General features: G+C 41.1%; 2 protein-coding genes across 5 annotated transcripts in view; both read right to left on the bottom strand.

The window, feature by feature from the left end:
* cpne1 (copine I) overlaps window positions 1-10,912 on the bottom strand; it is a 29,626-nt gene extending 18,714 nt beyond the window's left edge. Inside the window, exons 1-3 of one of the 3 annotated variants that reach the window (XM_067586460.1) lie at window positions 10,791-10,911; window positions 7,199-7,267; window positions 1,785-5,910 (exon numbers count right to left, since the gene is read on the bottom strand). In XM_067586460.1, the coding sequence (XP_067442561.1) occupies window positions 3,174-5,882 (2,709 nt within the window). In that variant the 5' untranslated portion in view covers window positions 5,883-5,910; window positions 7,199-7,267; window positions 10,791-10,911 and the 3' untranslated portion in view covers window positions 1,785-3,173. Of the gene's footprint in view, window positions 1-1,784; window positions 5,911-7,198; window positions 7,268-10,790 lie in introns of those variants that run through there. The other 2 variants (XM_067586461.1, XM_067586462.1) reach the window with 2 other exon arrangements.
* A 1,693-nt stretch (window positions 10,913-12,605) lies between these two features.
* Window positions 12,606-21,198, bottom strand: nfs1 (NFS1 cysteine desulfurase). Of its 2 annotated transcripts, XM_067586458.1 has the most exons (14): window positions 21,108-21,198; window positions 20,792-21,009; window positions 19,329-19,405; window positions 18,599-18,715; window positions 18,171-18,254; window positions 17,897-18,049; window positions 17,527-17,620; window positions 17,225-17,359; window positions 16,291-16,448; window positions 16,067-16,172; window positions 15,767-15,848; window positions 15,169-15,252; window positions 14,535-14,624; window positions 12,606-14,401 (listed from the first exon to the last, which is right to left on the bottom strand). In XM_067586458.1, the coding sequence occupies exons 2-14, from the start codon at window positions 20,895-20,897 to the stop codon at window positions 14,338-14,340; spliced, it is 1,350 nt and encodes a 449-aa protein (XP_067442559.1). In that variant the 5' UTR covers window positions 20,898-21,009; window positions 21,108-21,198; the 3' UTR covers window positions 12,606-14,337. The 2 variants fall into 2 exon arrangements, with proteins under 2 accessions (XP_067442559.1, XP_067442558.1); XM_067586457.1 differs by lacking the exon at window positions 21,108-21,198 and having other exon boundaries at window positions 20,792-21,101.
* Between the last annotated feature and the right edge of the window lie 664 nt (window positions 21,199-21,862).

Here is a 21,862-nt window from a genome sequence, read left to right as displayed (position 1 = left end):
TTCTTTTATTTCCATTGCATTTTTGTCCTTTTCTCCACACACCAGGTCCGATAACACACATACACACAATCATTCTTATCAACAATCATTTGTCTAAAAAGTGTTTCACTTCACTTTATTAAGACCTGTTCATCTATCTCACGTACACAAACATACACACTTCAACACTGCATGCAACCAGGCAAACACTCTTATCTGTGTACTTGTTTGGAGATTAGCCATTTCCTGCACGGAGTCGGCTCCTCTTCAGACAAAAATCAAGCATGTGGGTGAATTAACTACCTTCCTCCACTGATGCCTCTTTCATATATCAGACTATATGTGTGGCCTAAACAGTTTTATTGAAGCACCTCACAGAAGCCTATAACAGCTGTAATGACTGATAATATGTAGGTTATTTATACTGAAATAAAATCTTAATTGTTTTATCTTTATGGTAATTATGTTTTATAGTTATATGTCATTATCTGGGTATAAATGATGTTGATAACCGTTACTGTACAGGCCTCTTTGTATTTTAGCTTTGTTCTGAGGCTAAGAAAGGGAACAGACTACATGATAAATCCCACTTGCATTGAGCATGAAGGACAGAAACCTATTCTGAGACGTTAGTTTTCTCCTGATCACCATTAAACTATGTTTCCATGAATGTGATGATCAAATCTTTGCTTAGAGATAACTGAATTAAAAACCTAAATATGAGCACCATTCATCTATGTGGGCATTTTCTTGACAAAACAAAGATCACAGTGAACATCTTTTACATTCATTTGCAGGACTTAAGTGTTACCTCACAATACTTTTTGTTATTTCCTCTGATCCATATTTCTGGAGGATGTCCAAACTATAACAATAGCTGCAGCCACTGGCTGTGATCATAGCACAAGTAGCTATATGAAATTATTGCAAAGGTAGTTCCGAAACAAATTCCTACCATGAACACAAGGGATCTAAAAAACTTTATATCGCCTCAGCAGCTCTCAGCTCCTGTAGCACGAAACACCTAGAACGTCAGGAACATTGATGAGACCCAGTGGCTGTTTTTGTCTGACACAAAACACTAAATCATGCCAAATTAATCCAATAAAATGTGCTGCTTGACTCCATGTTGGCCCATCAGCCATTAGCTTCCCTGCTAGTTTAGTTAGCCTGTACACTTGCATAACTGTTAGCATAAATGTGGAGGCGTTCACTAATGCTGGGAGACAGTACAGGGGAAAACTTCTCAACCAGGCAGGTATGGTAAAGTATGCCAGGATTCACAGACTGAACACACACAAACTGTATAGTTTGGTTTAATGTCAGCATGGAAATGCAAACCAGATTCATGATCCTACAGAACAGATTTACCAACTTTAACGGGAAAGGGTGACCTGAACCTGTTTAAACCTCTCATGTGTCTTTGTTTTTATATTTGAGAACTTTGCCAATGATTACATCTGAGTCACAGAAGTTGAACATTGGTCCTTGCTGTTAGCAGAGGCGGTATGGTAGTTTTGTTGTTTTAATTTTGATTTGAAGTCAAATTTTGATTTGATTTGAAGTCTCAAATGTAAAAGTGGTGATTACATGAGGCACAACCTGGAGCCATTTCCTGGATCAAAGTGTAGGTCATGAAGGTTGCCTGTATTCCACACAGAACCAACCTGGTCTTCCATTCAAGTTTTAACAATGAAGAAACAAGTGACTTGGTTATTCAAAAATGGACTAATGAATCAGATAAATTTTCGTCATCAGACAGTGAGGAGGAGACAGTCAGAGAAAGCTGATCTTGGGTGAGCAGATGTGCTTCAGGAACATTTTTTTTATTAGCCAAAGCAAAGGAGACTCCACATCATGTATGGTTATACCATCATACAGGTTTGTTCACACAGACAGTAGAAACAAAAATTATGTTTAAGGTGGAAACATCCATAACATTATCAAACATACATATAATAAAAATCTACCAAACTAAAAATTCTATTGACTTCATCTCAGCGCTCTACAGTCCAAACACCTATTGCGCTTGTGCAGTGGGAAGGAGGAGTTGGGGGGTGGCATTGTCCAAACACAGCAACATCAGAAAAATGTGACAGAGGAAAAGAATTCAGCAGCCCAAAGTCATAATTTACAGAATAAAACATGAGTCAGCAATCTCTCCATCTCACATCATCTTCATAGCAACAGAGCACAGCTGTCAAGAGGTTACCATAGTAAGAGAAATAATTATCATTTTATGATGGCCAATACAGTGTTGACCTTTCACGGTAAACAAAGCTTGATGTCAATATATTTTAACCGTAGAAAAGGGGCATGTCAACATTTCACCAAAGCAACAGAGCATAAACATTTGATAATGGCAACATAGCTTTTATCATAATTTTGCCATAGCAACAGAGAATGTGAAGAGGATAGCAACAGAGCACCAACATTTCACTGTGGTAGAAAAGCTTTTCATCTACAGCATGTTTTACCATAGCAACAGAGCATGTAGAGAGTTTACCATAGCAATAGAGCATGTAAAGGTTTTAACATAGCAACAGAACATGTAAAGATTTTACCATAGCAAGATAGAATAAACATTTTATCATGGCAACATACCAGGGGTTTTCATCATCATCATCATCATCTTACCATAGCAACAAAGCATGTAAAGATAATGCCATAGCAACAGAGCATGTAAATTTTAAACCCCAGCAGCACAGCATATTTGAGCGCATAGATCAGCTTCACTGTAATCATCATGTTACCATGGCAACAAAACAGGTGAATATGTTCAACATGTCCCAGCTCTGGACATCACTAGACAAAAAGCTAGATTATCATGGAAACACAGTAAGAAAGGACCAACATCATGCCAATGTCATCGTCATCATTATCATCATCATAATTTTGTGCTACCAGAGTCACTGGTGGAGCTGCAGGAAAGAGCAAAGTCTGGATCAGATTCTTCCTACAAGACAGAGTACAGGGGGCGGAGCTTACCTGCCATTATCTACACACAAAGGAGGAGCTTCAGTAATACTGACATCAAGTGGACAGGGCAAGGTCTAAACCGGGCTGCTAACAGTGGGGTTTGGATCCTGGATCAGGTATAGTTTGTGTTGGTTTTGTTTGACCTGGATGGTTGATCCAGGTAGGATTAATGTCTGTTATCCACAGTCAAAAGTCAGTCTTTTTTGGGTGGGGCTTTAACCCAGGCAAATCTTGACCTTACGCGCTCCAATAGGTCGGTCATTTAGGTCCATGACGGCGGCAGCAGCCTCCTCATGGTTCTGGAAGGCCACCATGGCCTCACCAGTTGGCAGGCCTTTCTCACTGAACTGCAGGCAGACTGAGCCTGGCAGCACCTGGTAGCCATAGAAGAAGTCCATGATCTCGTCCACAGTTACAGTGAAGGGCATATTCTGAAGCTTTACAATTGTTGGGCCAGCGGCACCACGTTGACTGTTGGGATTGTTGGCTCCTCCAGGAGCCGGCTGGTTACGGAGACCATCAGGTCCTGGAGAGAACCCTTGCTGTCCACCAGTAGCCCCAGCCCCTGGACGACCTTGGTTGTTGTTAGCCCCTCCCCCTCGGTTCTGTCCTCCTCCACCTACTTTTCTGTTGGCATTGTCAAAGGGCACCAAGCCTCTCAGCCCATCTTGGCTGAACGGAGCTCCTGCTGCAGCTCCAGGTCGAAAGCCAGGTGGCTCCAGGATCGGAGCCCCAGGAAGACCAGCAACAAGCGGTGGAGCAACGCCCAGATTCACGTCTCCCAGCCCTGCTGCCAGAGGAGGGAGAGGAGGAGGGCCAGCCAGTCCGTTCCCTGGGGCTGAGAATGGAGTCACAAAGGGAGCACTGTTGAGGTTCCCCATGGTGTTTCTGAGAAAGTTAAACTCTTCTCCACTAATTCCAGCAAACGGGTTGATCTGGGGTTGCTGGGGACTAGGCTGAGCTTGCTGGTGCTGGTTTTGATTTTGGTTCTGCTGGTTCTGGTTCTGATTTCGCTGCCCTCTTTTGTTTTGAGGAGGAGGATTCCTCTCAATTTCCTTCATCTGCTCAAAGGTCACCAAGTGAACAAAGGCATCACGACCGTTGAGTTTCTGGCGGTGCAGTCTTTCAGCTTTGCGGGCATCTTCCTCAGTCCGCAGCTGGAAGATAGCTTGCCCTAAACCGTTGCCATGGCTATCTGTCAGAACCTTCAAGGTATCCTCATAAAGCCCCACCCCCTCCAAGAAGGCACGGACATCCTTCTTGGAGACATTGTAAGGGATGTTGGTGATATGAGCACAGTTCCTTGGAGCTTTCAAGCCATCCTGGTTCTTGCCATCACCCTGTGCTGCTTCACGTTTGCGGATCATGTCGATCTTTTCGAGCATTCCCTTGCGGCTGATTGGATGGACCTGGATGAAGCGAGTGCCCATATACTGCATGTGAGCACCCAGAGCAGTCTTGTAGTCCTGTTCTGTTTTGAACTCAAGAAAGCCCTCTCCTGTGGCTCGCCCGTTTGGCCCATAGGCAATATAGATGCTGTCCTCCACAATGGCCAAATTCTTAAAGAACTCCTTAATCTGTTTCTTGTCAGCCTCGTAAGGAAGGCCCTTCAGGTAGACGCAGAACTCCTGCCGATGAGGAGATCGTGACCTTCCTCGCTGATCCCGGCCTCCTGCACCAGCATTGCCACGGCGGTGCTGCTGGTCCTGTGACTCATGGCTGTTATTTGATTTACTGATATTGTGGGGAGAATGGCCTATCATGCTGTTATTGAGGCTAGCCCATTGCCTCTCAGAACCCGGGGTAATCTCAATGAACCTTTGACCCATCATGCCACCTCCCCGCTTAACAGCTTCAAAGCTGTCCTGAGGCGAGAAGAATTTTACCATAGCCCTGCCAGTTGGCCGACCCTGCCCATCTCTAAGCAAACGAACCCCGTCCACCCCCAGACCCCGGAAAAACTCCCTGACCTCCACCTCTGAGCAGGAGAATGGGAGGTTCTGCAAGAGGACAAACATCTCATCTGGACTGGCCACTCCAGTGGCTGCAGCAGCAGCAGCCTTCATATGGGCCTGGAGGCCAAGAGAGGCCAGAGGGGACAGAGGGTTGAACAGCATTGGGTTGGGGGTTCCTAAGGGGAGGCCTGAGCCGAGTCCTGCAGGAGGAGGTAAGGAGGGATTGAAGGGAGGAAGGGAGGACATGTGGGGGAGGTGGGACATAGGTGGCACTGGGGGTCCTTGGGAAAGAGGGGAGACAGTTGGGACCGGGGGGAGGGAAGATACTGGAGGAGGAACTGGAATGGTGGGCAGTGTGGGCATAGGGGGCATGGAGGGCATGCTGGGAAGAGGAGGCATGGGTGGGGGGCCTGCATTGAGCGATGCCAGAGCTGTGGTGACAGTGGGGGCAGAGCTGTAGCTGTTGGGGAAGCTGGGCACCACGCTGGCCAGGCTAGCCACTGCCTTGTTGCTTGTTGGCTCCTGAGATGAGCTTGGTGCCGTCACTGAGGCCGGGGTGTTACTGAAACCCTGGTTTCCATGGCTACCACTTCTCCCCCCTGCCCCAGGCTGCACTGTGGGTATAGGAGCGGCCCCAGTTTGCCGGTTGGCATTTCCTGCTGTAGGTGCAGCTGTCTCCACAGCACCCGCCCCAGCCTCAAACCTGCGGCGGCTCAACTCAATCATGTTCTGCATTTCTGTCTTGCTGCTGAGCAATAATGACACTTTAGAGCCCTTGATGGCCCCGCCTGTACGCATCATCCCCAGCCGAGCATCCTCGTCAGTGGCAAAGACAATGAAGGCCTCGCCATGCTCACCCCCCACGATGTGTACTCCCCCATCAGGGATGGTGAGGCCAGAGAAGAAGTGTCTGATGTCCATGGTGCCGGCCACTATGGGCAGACCTTGCAGCCTGATGACTACCGCCATACTGACTGCTAAACAACAGGCCTACAACCTGGGGAGAGAGCAACACTACTGTCAGATGATGAGCAGAAAGAGGAAGACCAGTGGTTTCCAGATGTTTCCTCAGGAAACTCAGACCTAACTTTACAGGCCAATAAAGACTTGGCCAACATTGTTTACATTTCTTTATCCAATAAACCAGAGATCACTTTAAAAAAAGTTTGTACACCCATTTTGGGGTCCTGACATTTGGAAACCAGTGGTGTGTTTGGAAGGGGTTTGGGGAATGGGGGTGAAAAGATAGCAACATTTGCAGGAAACTGGAAAAAAAGCTAAATTGAAACAGTCTCCAGCCATCTGCAGCCTTGAATAAGTTTGATAAACTTGTTTGAGCTCTTTGAAAAACATGAGATCATGCTGCACATCAGACTGTTTGTTAGACCGAAATAGAAGCAATATAGGCATCAACATAGCTTCACTGACCATCAGTTTTGCAAGAGCTGTGAAAGAAACAAAGGCAAGGAATAAAGGAATTAAAGAGTGGAATAGATGTCAACAAAAAACCATAATAGCTAAGATCTTACAGGGGATAGAGACAGGACACACAGTGAAGAAAAGAAAATTTACCAGAGGAAAAAAATATACATCTTCTCCTCATTTGTCTGATATAAATTCCGAGCTATGTAAACAGGGAAAATGTGTTGCATAGTGAAAAATGGACTGAAACATTTGTCTGTGATATTAATTTTTTAGTTTGGCCAAGCTTATGTTTTGCTGGCTAGCTAACTGTACCCATTTTCTTGATCCGAAAGCAAGCATGCACCACGCAAGTCACATTCTATTACTTTGTTCCAGTGAAGTCTGATTGGTTTGTTATAAGAAAACAGTTGCTGTTCTATCCGAAGTGTTTTCGCAAACCTTTGACGTACCTTCTGGTTTATTATAGTTAAGAGTTAAATCCATTCCCCTGTGTATTTCAGTAAAACAGCTCAGCCTAACTTATATTAATGGAAATTTAAGTCCTCAGTATGCTTCAAACTAAGTGCTTGTCAGATTGTCTAACAGCATCTGAGACCCAATTTCCAAAGGTGGAACAGAAAATGAGACATCCAACAACATGTCGTACAACCTATTTTGTCTGAAGATTACTGAGGCCATAAATCTCAACAATTTCTCTGCGTATCAGCCCCTGTGACTGAGAAGTTGTGTGTAATTTAAAATTTAAAATAAACCTTACTTTTGTCTACCATGCAGTACAAAGATAATGCTCATAGTTGTGGCTGAATTGGAAACATTTCGTGCAGTAAACCTTTATGAATCTCATGCAACTTTCAACTCACCAAGGCAACTAAGCTGTCTGTATAGTTTCACTGTATAATGGACAGGGGGTTTCTGCAGGACACTGAAACCTGGTGAAAAGGTCAGAAAACAAACATTCCTGTTCAAAACATCTTGATGGAATTTTACAGAGGACGTTTAACATTAGCTTCTGGTGACCGACATGTGCGTTGGTGTTTTCAGCATTTGGCGGGTGGTGCTTAAAACAAAAACCCATCATGACTAACTCTGGCAGTGTACACCAAGTAGACAACTGAAGTAAACTGAAGATAGGACACGCTGAGCTACAGAAGTTTCACTGATCTCAACAAGCAACCATCAATCAGCCAGCAACATCCTGCAAACACCCATCAAACTACCCAGCAACCAGGCTGCCAGCAACAAGGCAGGGGTCCGCCGGACAGATCCAGCTGTTTCCTCAACCCTCCAGCAGCACCAACTCAGCAGACAGCACTTCAGCAACTGGTTGCTGAACAACATGAGAAAAAGGCCAAACAGCAAATCTGCAATACAGTGAACAACACATCAATATCATGTCGACAGGAGCAACAGCAGTAACTCATCAACCGGAGCAAAAAGAGCAACATCATCAACTTTTTAACAAAAGCAATGTCAGGTACATGTCAACCAGAGCAACATCAGCGTCATGTCAACCACAGCAATATTAGCATTTTATCAACCAGAGCAACATTGGCATTATGTAAACCAGAGCAACATCAGCAGCTGATTGCCAGCACGGCACGAAAGAGAGCAGCTGATCAGAAGAGAAAGCAAACAGAAGAGAGATGCAGAGCAACAGCAAGTGGAGCAATGCTCACTGCTTCCACAATCCTTCACAACCATCTCTGGATCCTCAGACACATCCTCAGGTTTCTGTGCTCTATCTAACCCTGATCCAGGGCCGTCAGACTATATATTATGGTCTCTGATATCTGACATGACAATCACTGTGTGTTGCAAATACAAACTTTTTAAAATCCTGGTCTGGATGTGAGGCTGCTACCTACAGCTCACCAGACCTTTCAACACAATTCCTGACATCATTATCATCATCATCAACATCAACGTCACAGATTTCAGTTCTCGACCTTAAGCACAGACAAATCATTTCCTTCTTCAGAAGGGACTTTATGGATTTTCAACCTGCACATCCAATCATCTGGGTGTCAACCTGCTAACTTGTCTGTGAAGCATCAACAGCAGCAAGAGAATAAAGCACAGCAGGAGAAGAAACTGCAACAGCTAATAAGTGTAAGAGAAACAACCAGAGTATCAAGAGTGAAGTGAAACGGATCAACTGAAGCTGCAGCTTGCATTCACGTAAAATAAGAAACACAATTGAGCTGATAGAAGACAGAAAGGAATCTCCTTCAAACAGCCAGAAAACCAGAAAGACATTTACATTTAAAATACAGCATTAAAGAGCAAAAGACTGCCTTAATTTCTCAGTTTAAAGCTGAAACACATATCTGTCCAATTCTTGTCATCAACCCCAAAAACACAGCGAACAGAGTGGAACTGAACAAGAAGAATGGAGCACCACTGATGCTCTAAAAACCTCAAAAACACGAGAACAGAATCTCTTTTAGAACAAAGTTTAGGGAATCTCCACATATCAGCCAACTTCAAACCTCAACAGATAGGACAATAAGACAGGATCTGGAGTGATGAAGCATGGAGCACACAGCCTTTTGTTTCACCTTATTGCTCCATCAATTTCACAAGTGACCGATACATTTTCTGGTTCTGCTTGTGCAAAGCACCACTGCATCCTGCACTGTAATTAACACAGGACAAAAACAGGAACAGGAACTAATGTACAGGAAACTGTCTTAAAGTCAATAGTCTCATTTTCCAGACAGTATGGGATTCATCATATAAGGAATCATTCACTGACTCCACTGTAACCCCTTTCAGACATGCGCCTCAATACATATATGCTCAGGATGTTTTATGTGTCAGTCGCATGTTTAAATATACCTCCAAATTACTATTAGGAAAAAGTCAGAATAATAATCTGACAAGGTCAAATCTCTTTTTAATCCATAAGTTAATAAAACAACTAAATAAAAGTAATCACTTTGATAAATCACACTGTGAGGAGATTCTTCTCATGTCTGATCAGCCTCTTCCTCCATTGGTGTGAATGCTAGAAAAGAGGTTAAAACACAATTTATAAAACCACAACATTTATCAAACCATTTGTCTAAATGCATTTTCAGATTTCATTCTTGAAGAAAAAAAAGTCCAGATCTTCTCAAATGTGAACATATCCTGGTTTCTTTAGTCCTCTATGACAGTGAAGTCAATATCTTTAGGTTGTGGACTGTTGGTCAGGACAAAACAACACATTTGAAGATGTCATCTTTGGCTCTAGGAAACAGTGATTCACATTTTCTCACATTTTCTGGACCAAACAACTAATCTATTAATTCGAGAAAATAACAGATAAATCAATAATGAAAATAATGGTTAGTTGCAGCCCTACATTTGAGACAGCATAAAATATGCCACAGAAATTGATGTTCTATCTAATAAAAAGATCAAATCATGTTACTTATTTGGAGATTTAGAGAATTGGTTAGACTAGTGAGAAGTAGGTCGAGCCTTCCTCATGCAAAAGATGATGCTCATAATTAAAACACCACACTGCTCCCTCTTGACAGCATTGCAGCTCTCTCTTAATGTCTCTGTTGTAATTTACATAACAGAGAGTTTGTTTGGATGACAAACAGCCTTTTTTTTAATTTATTTTTTACAGATTCCATGTCTGAAAGGGAGCCACAGTCAGTAAACCGGCACCTGTGTCAGAACAGTTTCAGTGTGTGACCACACAATAACAGAGAATGTTTCCCTGACAACCATCAGTTCAGCTTTAACAGGATGTCTCCTTGACAACCACCATTACATCTTTAACAGAATGTCTCCATGACAACCATCATTACATCCTCAACAACCACCTGCCTGTTCATTTCCCCAGCTCAAGTTGTGGTAGATGTGACGTCATAAGGGAGGGGGGCTCTTGCTTGTCGTCTCTGCTGTGCAGCGACTGAAACTGAGCTGAAGACAAAATTGTGCGTAATTCCACGGTTTGGCCACTATGTCAAACTGGCCTCAAAGCCCAGTGCTGTTCCTAGGGGCTTGGCTCAAACACACACACCTCCTTCCTCCTCATCAGTTCACACAGTGAAGAAAATTTTAAAAAATTGCTAACCCGCACTGAAAAACACACAAAAAACAATGTTATATCGGTTAGGTAGCTAACGTTAGATATCAGCTCCCGGACAAAACACCATTTGAAACAAACCTGCCTAAAGATTTTGACCAAGCAGTCATCATATTAACAAATATATGAAGCCTCTGCAGCGAAACCCTAACATCGTAGCTAACTAGCTAGTTCCCAGCAGAAATAATGTTACTGCATGTAGCTACTTTAGCTTAGCTGCCTGGCTAACGCTCCGTTAGCCAACCTAGCTGTGGGTGAACCCTGCTTTGTGTGTGTGTGTCGGTGCGGAGCAGCGGACAGGGCGCGAGCTTTCAGCGGCTCCCGGTGTGAGTGTGTCACTGAGCGGACTGCCGCTGCTGGATTCTTACCGAGGAATCTGTGAACAAACACACTGAGGTTTAATTCATGAACGGAGCTCTTCTCTTCGCTTCTCTTCTCTCTGCAGGCTGCTGCACGAAATGTCGGCGCAAACACCGCGAGAGCTTCGTGATGACGAGACTTCTTCTTCTTCTTTCTGTATATAGATCGCAAACGAATTTTAAAATGCATTCCGCCAGGTACTGTGCCAAAATATGTAGATTCATGACATTAGATCATCTGAATACTGATTGGTATATATAAAAAAAATATTTAAAAAAACCACACCCTATTTCCTGATCCTGCCTCTTATATATCCTACCAGCTACCACTGTCCTGTGCTCAGTGGTGATTTTAAACTCCATTCCTGCCCTGTATGATCTACTATATTTCTTAATGTAATGAAATACCTTTACAAATCCTACATAACATAAACCCACTAATGTCTGTTTCACTCCTTATAAAAATGAAAATGAATCACTCACTCTTCTTTTTTCAACTTTGTTGCCAGATTTTGGTCAGATTTTAGTTGTCATTTCTATTATAAACATCATTTTAAACTTTGTTAAAGATGTTATAATGTATTTTGGATGTAAAGACCCTAAAACTGATTTTAGTGTTAATGTAATGATTATAATGGAGTTGGAATGAGTTTTTTTTTTTAATTCACAAATGTCCTTTTTTAAAAAGAAGAAGAAGAAGAAATTACCATTATTTTCTCTTTTCTTTCATGATTTCACATATTTTTTCAACTTTCTAAAATCTCTTCAAGACAAAAAGAATATATGTTAAACCGATTAATTACATCTTTGAAAACATAGAATTGCCTTTATTTTAAATACATCTTTTTGCTGTACTTTTATTATTGTCCATCTGTTTTGTATTTCCTGTTACAAGATACTTGATTATAATTTCCGTCCACAATACTTGACATTTGGACTGTGGTGAAATTGAAATATGTTGTGGTAAAGTTTCAATAAAATAAATATTAAACAGATGTTAGAGCAGTGACGCTCCCTGCTGGCTGAACAGATTCAAACAAATTCTGTCTAATTTTAACAAATATTAGTTATCATATTAACGGTATATTACATACTTACTACACTAGTATTAGTAGCAGCTAATATTTATTAATATTACAAATATAAATATTTATATACAAACATTGTTATTAATTTCATATTACTATAAATCTTAATATGTTGCCTATCATACAGAGTCTTTAGAAGTGGTGGACCAAATCTATTAAGTCTATTAAGTCTATTAAACCTACCAGAAATTAAAAGTTTAATGTGTGAATTCTAACTTTTTGATTCCACAATTTTAGTCTATGAAACCATAACAGATTTATTCTTCACAAACACAAATGGTTGGCAGAGATCAGAGCAGTCCTTAACAGCATTATCAATCTATTTTATTTGTAAATGAATTAAAAGAAATAAACAAAGTCATATAGGACTGCGTTTCCACATTTGGGAAGCTGGAATCAGAGAATTTGGACATTTTTCCTCAAGAAACCACTCAAAACAAGTAATAAATTAAGTTGATGGTTAATTTTCTGTTGATCAATTAATTGACTAGTCATTGCAGCTCTAATATTTTTAATAATATGAATAATTCTTTGAAACTTTTATAAAAAAAATACATGGTATTTTGTTGTATCAGTTGGTGTTTTGCTTTGTTCTGTATGTTGAGTTGTGTGTATTTGTATAAAGGGATGGACAGGCATTGCAAACTAGCGCAGGCTATAATTGCTATGGTATGTAAAATGTCTTTGTCATTATAAAAATAAACATTCAGTAAAAATAAGACAAAAGTTTATTGCATGAACATGAAGCAGGTGTTTATTGGATAATACTGCATATGATGGGAATAACATGAGGAGACAGTAAATGCTGGAGTCTAATAAATACAGTCGGAGGCTCCGCTGACTTCATACAGGAACACAATACAAGACTTTAGAAAGCTTGTCAACAGACATTTTTCAGTCTTTTGTGTTCTGACTTTCAGGATCACCTTCAGATTTCTGTCAATAACCTCAGACACATGTATGACAGACTGGACCAGAGATGTTTTTACTCTCCACCATCTTGAAAATCAGCTGTTGTGGTCAAAATAAGAGCTGCAGTCTTGTAGAGCGTTCCAGCCTTTAACAGAATAATTAAACTGCTGCTGCTAATACAGTGTTTGACAGGATGTTTCGATTAATGAGTAGTGAACAGTGACGTGGGAAGAAGAGAAGACAGTGTGTCACTTGTGATCAGAGCAGCAGATGTGAATCTGTGAATCATCAAAGTAAAGTGATAAGTGCTGTCTTGAACGATTAGTAGACGAATCATCAAATCTTAAGATGACTCAGTGAATTTAAGTCTGCTGTCTTCTCCAGCCGAGCTGAAGCGGCGCCGCCCACTGTTCCTTTTTGTCAACGGGGTCATCGTCCATCTCTGTTGCTTAACATATGTTGACGAGGGCTTGCATCACAAAGCGAGATTAGAAGTTTAGCCGTCAATTAGTTTTGGCTTAACACATTTTCTGGGATCAAAAATGTAAAACCTGCCAACAACCCAGTACTGGCTCGCTGGAAAAACTGAGTCAACATTCCTACAGGATCCTGACAAGGACAAACTTAATGAGTTTACACTACAAGAGACAATAAAGAGCAACAGAGACATTGTTATAGATCAGCGGGATAACTTTACTTTCCATTATAATTTTGTCAGAAACAGAAGAAACGGTCAGATCGTGCATTCATTTCTTCTCTTCAGGCCTCATTTCTGTAGTTTTTCTCTATGCTTTGGTAGCAGAAACAGCCCGACTTAGAACGTATCACTTAGACGTAACAGTTTGTTCATCATGAGACAAAAAAAGCACAACAGTCTCTCTACTGTACATGTTGAAATGTTGACTGTATTATAAAAAAAAAAAATAAAAGTCAGTCATGCAATAATTTCCACATATATTTAAAACATTATCTTTACTTTCAATATTTGGATATCATTCTTACTGCAGCTTGGTATTTTATTGTTTGGTTTGGTATTTGTTTGGTTATGTGATATATATCTTATCTCATCACTTTTTGCTGCTTCAGGTATCATTGTTTCATCTCATGTCATAACAAGTAATGCCCTCATGGTTCTGATGATGTTACATGTGACTGGCTGTAATCGAGGACCATGCTACCAGTCATCAGGATCAATCGTGTTAAGACTCAGTGAAACCCACGTAACCCAAAGAGAGTCAGACTAAGACAAGTTTGTGATACAAGACCCAGTCGAGACACGAAGCAACGAGCTGACTGATTTACAACAGAATTCATACAACAAGCGGAGGTCGCCAAGCGCTGGTCAACTCTCCGAGTAACATCTCCCGACACAGCAACTGGAGGAGCTTCAACAGAGACAAAGAGCTACAGCTACAAAGAGACTTCAAGTCGGACAGGAAGTTTGTGCGTGATTGTGTACAGGAAGGAAAAGCTGGTCTAAGCCAAAAAAATCCTGGAAATCACTGTCATCGTTATTGTTGTCATCAGCCAGGAAGTGGACAGGAAGTGGGAGGAGTCTAGTGCTGCGTCCACTTGATGCTCTTCAGATCAATGCCTTCCTGAACCATCTCCCACAGAGGACTGACAGACAACCAGACAGACAGACAGTTATTATCATTTCTAAACTTTAACTATGTGTGCACGTATGAAGTAACTGATCCATCCGTAACAGCGACAGTCAAGTTAATATCAGTCTGAGTCCATCTGAACTCACCTCATCTCTCTGAGTCTGCGGACCTGCTGGATACATTTCTCTGCGGTGTAGTCCACCTCTTCTTCTGTGGTGAATCTGCCAATACCAAACCTAATGCACACACACACACACACACACACGTTTATATTAATCTACATGTGAAGAGAAAGATTGCAGAGAGTCATCTCCAGCTGCTGAATTTCAGACAGATGTTTCAGTCTTCCTCTCTGAGTCTCTGCTGTTGTTCAGTCACAGTGAGACACATAAATGTCAGAAAGTTCATTTTTGTGTTGAAATATTATAATCAGTGACTCATCTTGCAATCAGCAGTGTGCACACAGAACCAGCCGACAGAATGTGTTAGAACGAGGATTATAAAAAGGTTTATTATCCTGATTATAATTCACACTCGTCTTTCATTTTAACAATATATTTTCATAATTTAAATGGAAAATAAACTTGATTATCATCTTGGTTAGAATCAAGACAATTATCAGGATCATGATTTTTTTTCACTGAAATGACAAATCAAATCAAATTTGATCATAATCAAGACTGTAATCAGCATTGCTATCAAGATTATAATCTGGATTATTAGTAGAATCATTATCAAGGTTATGACATGGATTGCAGTGAGGATGATGAGTGTTCATACCTGATGGATGAGTGAGCCAGGTCTTCATCTGCTCCGATTGCTCTCAGGACGTATGACGGCTCCAGAGACGCCGATGTGCAAGCACTGCACACACACACACACACACACACACACACACAAGTATATCTTTAAAGGTCGATCATTTGTGGCCCACATAAGTCAAAGCTCTTTTACTTATAAACAAACCAAATTCATGTTTAGATTTGGTGTTTCTCTTGAAGTCTAACAAACATTTTGAATGGATTTCCTTCCTCATTAAACACTTAAAAAGCAGATTTTTAAAATATGTTTACATCTATGTTTGCTAGATGCAGTCTTCTTCTTCCATTGCTACACTTCTTATCAGTGGAATAATGTGCAACTGGTGACAACATGCCCACATGCATGCATATGTGTCCTGGCGTGCATCAACATCACAACAAACAAAAAGGGAACCTGCTTGCAAAATGCAACTAGTGGTCAAAAACTCCACAGGGTCCTGTTAAAAATCACATATTTAAAAATTGCTTTACTAAACAGCTTGATCATCGGGGACACCTGCTCTAAGTAGAGCTTCAATGCTGTTTCTAGATTTCATATTTTAAAACGTGTGTCTGACCTCCCCGATGACAGAGCAACATCCTTCAGTGCCATCAACAGACTCTCTCCCTCCACATAGGCAAAGGACAGGTTGACACAGCCTGAAAACACACACACACACACACACACACACACACACACACACACACACACACACACAAACACACAAACACACAAACACACACAAACACAAACAGAGTCAGGTGAGTCCATCTGCCTCATCCACTGTAGTAAGGTTCAAGCATTTGACAGTGTTGTGTTTTTACTTGTTTCACTTCTGTGTGTGTGTGTGTGTGTGTGCGTGAGCATGTGTGTCTACCAGGGTAGCGTTGCTCTGCATCTCCGTTCATGATGACATCAGGAATCTCAGACATGATCTTCTGGACCAGACGATTAGCCAGCATGGACACTCTGTGATGATCATACTGCACACACATATACACACACATTTAGTGTCATGATGTTTACGGTGCATTTGTGGAGTTTCTTGATGTTTGGGTGAATTTGTTGAGTCTCATGATACGTGGGTGCGCTTGTTTTTACCTCCATCTCATGCTGAGCGATGCTGCAGGCGGCTCCCAGCCCAACAGCCAGTGGGGTGGGGACGGTGCCAGAGCGCAGCCCTCTCTCCTGCCCGCCCCCGTTCTGCAGTGGCTCCAAACGCACACGGGGCCGACGACGCACGTACAGAGCACCCACACCTGTGTACACACACACACACAGCCAGTTACTGGTCATTTCATCACACACTCAGCAGTTCTCAGGCACTCAGGCTTACAGCTAGATCCATCTGTGCTCAAGACAGACCCGTATCAAATTTACCCTTCAAAGGAAAATACAACTAATTGAACTGAGCAACTTTAACTGTTTTGACCTTGTCATCTCATTGAGCTGTCAGATCTTATTAAGGTCCTCAATGTAATTTCAATTAACTCATCAACACTCAAATTTCAACTTGTTCAAAATGCAGCCATCAGAGTTTTCACTAAAAAAGAAATATGAACATCCCTTTTGTAAAGTCTTTGCATTGGTTACCAGTAAGTGACAGAGTGGAGTTTAAAATTCTGCTACTGGTCTACAAATCCCTCACTATGCTGGGACCAAATTACACTTCTGCTGTGACTCTCTCTCAGTATGAACCTTCTAGATGACTGAGATCCTGTGACTTGGGTCTGCTGACTGTTCCTGTTGTCAACAAAAAAGACAAGGAAGCTACATTGTTTAACTAAGATAAACACACTTACTACAACCTAAACTAGACTTAAAACCTTCCCATTCTCTGCTCTTTTAGTCACTCGACAATTAATTGATCATTTTAAAGTTTTCTATGTTTTTTTTGTTCTTCCCCTCTTATTAATTTTTTTAAATTTGTAAAGCACTTTAATAGTGAATAAAATGCCCTGTATATAATAAATTGCCTCGCCTTGCCTAGCAAGCTAACAGTTTAGGCTACACCTACTATAATGCTAGTGCTAACCTTTGGGTCCGTAGATCTTATGACCGCTGATGGACATCAGGTCGACCTTCCAGTCAGTGACGTTGAGGGGAATCTTTCCGACGGCCTGGGCGGCGTCGGTGTGGAGGAAGACTCCTTTGGAACGACATATCTGACCTGTGGACAAGAACAGCAGAAAGATCAACGACACAATAGTTTTGATCAGAACATCGAATCAGATCAGATCATGGTCGCAGTGATTGGATTTAATCTGAATCACTAAAACTCAGATTTCGGGCCTAATGAAAGGAGTAAATAACATATGTTTGCGTTGCCATGGTTACCGATCTCTTTGATGGGCTGCTTGACTCCGATCTCGTTGTTGACGGTCATCACCGACACCAGAGAGGTTTCAGGACGAATGGAGGCCTCCAACAGCTGAAAACACACACACACACACACACACACACACACACACAGTTATGTTGATACATTTTGAGGATATACATGACGTTACATATGTTCTCTATACATGCAGTATATGTGTCTTTGAATGCTCTCTGTTTACTCTTTGTATGCTTTCTATATCTTCTCTCCATATCTGTATGTTTTCTCTTTGCAGTCTTTATACTCTGTTTGTTATTTGTATGTTCTCTGTACATTCTGATCTCTGTTTTATGTTTTATGTGTTCTGTGTATGTTCTGCGTGTTTACCTCCAGATCCAGCAGTCCGTTCGTCTGGACAGGCAGGTACGTAATGTCGAATCCTTCGGCCTCCAGAACTCGACACGAGTCCAGAACACACTTATGCTCCGTCTGCGTGGTGATCACGTGACGCTTCTTGGCCTGGTAGAACCTGCTCACGCCCTGCGGGTAGGAGGAAGGAGAGGGGTCACTGTCGGCTGAGGAGATGGTGGTAAGAGAAGGTGATGATGAGGAGGAAGTAAGGATAAAGAGGATGTGATGAAGAAGAGGAGCAGAGTGTGACCTTGATTGCCATGTTGTTGGACTCGGTGGCTCCGCTGGTGAAGATGATCTCTCTGGGATCTGCTCCAATCAGATCAGCCACCTGCTGCTCAGAGCGAGAGAGAGAGAGAGAGAGAGAGAGACAACACACAGTCAGTGACTCTCTGTCAAATATTTGCTTTGTTAACAGATTTGCTTCACTGGAATGTCGACCACAGCTAAATAAACAGCAAAACAGCAGTTTGTACAGAGTTTAAAAACTCTTATTTTAAAGAAAAAAAATACAACAAATGGTTTACACTTTACAACACAGCACACTGTAATGAGAGAAAAGGTAAAAAAAAGAAAGAAAACAGTATATATGATCGGTTGAGATGTATTTAATGATGTTTTTTTAAACTAACCCTCTACATCAATCTCTTTCTCTCTACAGATTAAGTGTCTCTCTACCTTCCTGGCGGTCTCCATGGCGCTCTCACTCTCCCAGCCATAGGCGTGTGTTCTGGAGTGAGGGTTACCGTAGTAATTCACCTGGTAGGGCAACATGGCGTCCAGAACTCTGGGGTCCTACACACACACACACACACACACACACACACAAACATTGAAGTGTAAGTGCAAGTAAGTGTAAAAGGTGCTGCATCTGCCACCCAGCAACTTCTGTATTCTGCATTTTGAAACAGCGTCAGCAGGGCACAACTCCCCTGCCAGCAGCTACCAGCTAACTCTGACACTCTGTGCTCTACATCACAGGCTGCTGCTGCTATCCTCCTACTCTAATCTCATCACGCAGCTAAATAGAGCGAGTTGTAGCTTAAAACGGAGGAAATGATTTGCAATATCACGCAATTAATACGCTAACTAATATAAACATTGTTTATTGTTTTGGGCAAGATTATGAAACTTTGAAGCTGATGTTGCCCCAAGACTTCTGTTTGTTTTTTGAAGAGGTGTATAGTGTAATTCTGCTATGGTTTCTGTGGTTGCCATGGTCACGGCAAGGCGAAAACAATGATGCGTCCTCAATTCTGATGGAAGTGGGAAACATACTTTACAAGTGAGGCAAGGGGTGGCTGCCATCATATTTACAATAAAAACAAAAAGGCTAAGTAACTTTCTTTTAGACTCGGACATCAACTGGTAAAACTTGTAACCCTGACAACAGGTTAGTAACCGTTACCATGGGCGTGGTGGCCTGGAAGTCCATGTAGAGGGGGCGGAACTCGTCTCTCTCCAGTTCATGTTTCTTTATCAGCTCTGCAGCACAAAAAAACATCACAAAAAGACAGACAGTCAGCTGGTTTTACTGAGAAAGAGTTTAATCAGATCTGTATGATGCTGGACTAAAATACTGGGTCAGATATCTGTGACACACAGGTCATGTGTCTGTAGAGCTCGAACCAGAGACCATTTTCATTGTCACTTAATCTGATCTGTCAATTATTTGATTAATTGTTATAAAATGTCAGAATGTCGATGAAAAATGCCAATCACAATTTCCTAAAGCCCACGATGATGTCTTTAAATGTTTATTTTGTCTGACTAACAGTCAAAAAACCAAAAGATACAGAGTTTACTATCACAGAAGACAAAGAAAAGCAGCATGTAATGTTTAGTAGATGCTTAAACAATACTTTAAAGGAAAGGTTCACAATTTTTCAAGTCTGTCTTAAAACAACAGTCAGGTGACTAAAGGAACATTGAAACTGGTTTTTCTTGCCATAAGCATTCCTCCTGTTCACACTGACCATTAGAAGATCTCTTCATAAAGCACTTACAATGTAAGTGATCGGGGACAAAATCCACAAGCCTCCCATGAAAAAATGCATTTAAAGGTTTAGCTGAAGCTAACATGAAACTTCAGCTGTTCAAATTAGTCAAATCAAGTAGATATCTTTCAACGCTCTTTTTTTAGTGCCAAAGCTCCTCTTTTAGATACTACACTTCCACCGTAGCTCAACAGGGAAACACTGTCCGAGGAAACATAAAGAGGGAATTTGATGCTAAATAGATTGTAAATGTGTCAGGTATCCCTTTAATATGACTCACTCAGACAGCTGAAGCCCCATGTAAGTTTCAGATAAACTTTTAAATGCATTCTTGTACAAAATGACTGTGTGGACACACTGTGGATTTTGGCCCCCATCACTTACACTGAAAGCACATTAGAAGAGGATCTTATAACAGCCAGTCTGAACAGGGAGAATGATTACAGCGAGGAAAACCTCTTCCACTGTTCATATGGACACATGACTGTTGTTTTACGACAAACTTGGAAAAACTGAGAGCATATCCGTTAAAAGAAGTATGAATCTATTTTTGCAATAATTACAATTATAATTCTGTCGATCAGCTAATCGATTAATCATTTCAGCTTCATTAGTTCAACTGATGAAAGTGAAACGATTGTTTCAATTGTTTCAAAACAATTACAATTATTTTATTATTATTATTTACAGTTTTAATGTCTCCGTCTAATGTGTCAGACACTACAGACCTCGTTGTGAAACGTTGCATCACTCAGTTTACAGGTGTTTTGAAGTTTTCTGTCTATGTAATAAACTGCGTCACTCTGGGATTAGCTTCATGCTAGCAGCTCTGAGACTCAAACCAACAGGCTAACTTGATCCGAGCTGCCGTTACCTTTCTGCAGAGAGCTGGCAGCTCTCCCGTCGGAGCCCATCCGGAGAGGGAGCCAAGACCCCGGCCTGAGCAGCCGGGAGGTGACGGTCCTGCCTGGGGAAAGCATCTGCACGGCGGACAAGTTTCAACTGTGGACCCGCTGACCTCCAACAACAGCACGCTGACAGCAACTAAAACACCACTTTACACCGGTTTGAACCAGTTTAATCTGCTGGCTCCTGAGGAAGAGTGAAGAAGAAGACTCACGATTTGAATATAAAACGTAAAAACGTGAGTGGATTGTTGTGAGAAGCGTTGCCGCCTGTCAGGTTCTTACCTCCAAGTTACATCAGTGAAGGTGTCAAGATGGAGTCAAGGTACACGCGACAACAGAGACTTCCGCTGACGACTTTCAAAGTAAAACATATTCTATGATGAACATGAAAGTTTTTATTTTTAAAGATTATTTCAGGAAAAGCCTCAAAATAAATCAAGTGTTGTACTCAAAATACAACTGAATAATGTTATATTTTAAAAACTTATTTTAGTCATTTTTACATTGTTACAGGAATGCATGCATTCAACAAAATAATTGAGGCCTTATCTCATAATTATGATTTAATGTCTCATAATTATGACTTAATATCTCATAATCGTAACTTAATATCTCATAATTATAACTTAATATGTAATAATTATGACTTAATATCTCAGAATTATAACTTACTTTTGCATAATTATAACTTGATATCTCATTATAACTTACTATCTCATAATTCTAACTTAATATCTCATAATTCTAACTTACTATCTCATAATTATGCCTTAATATCTCAGAACTATAACTTACTATCTCATAATTATAACTTAATATCTCATAATTATAACTTAGTATATCACTATCACGAGTTAGTATCTCATAATTAAGAGATCGTTTTCTTATAAGTATGAGATAGTTATAGATAAGGCATCAATTTTTTTTCTTTGGTGAATGAAATGCGCTTCTGTACCTTGCACCTACAAATTATACATATTTATTTTAGTTTAAAATACAAAATGTGCAATAACATGTATATCATTCATTACTGTATA

This window comes from Thunnus thynnus, chromosome 4, assembly GCF_963924715.1.
Source record: "Thunnus thynnus chromosome 4, fThuThy2.1, whole genome shotgun sequence".
In the NCBI taxonomy this organism is placed as follows: Eukaryota; Metazoa; Chordata; class Actinopteri; order Scombriformes; family Scombridae; genus Thunnus; species Thunnus thynnus.
This window is presented reverse-complemented; position numbering and strand designations above follow the sequence as displayed.

What these genes read in the sequence shown, in the direction of transcription:
- nfs1 (XM_067586458.1), bottom strand. Translation starts at nt 20,897, where the DNA reads ATGCTTTCCCCAGGCAGGACCGTCACCTCCCGGCTGCTCAGGCCGGGG. An exon ending in TAAGATCTACGGACCCAAAG is followed by an intron (nt 16,449 to 17,224) that starts GTTAGCACTAGC and finishes GTGTGTACACAG; the next exon opens with GTGTGGGTGCTCTGTACGTG. An exon ending in TCGCTCAGCATGAGATGGAG is followed by an intron (nt 16,173 to 16,290) that starts GTAAAAACAAGC and finishes ATGTGTGTGCAG; the next exon opens with TATGATCATCACAGAGTGTC.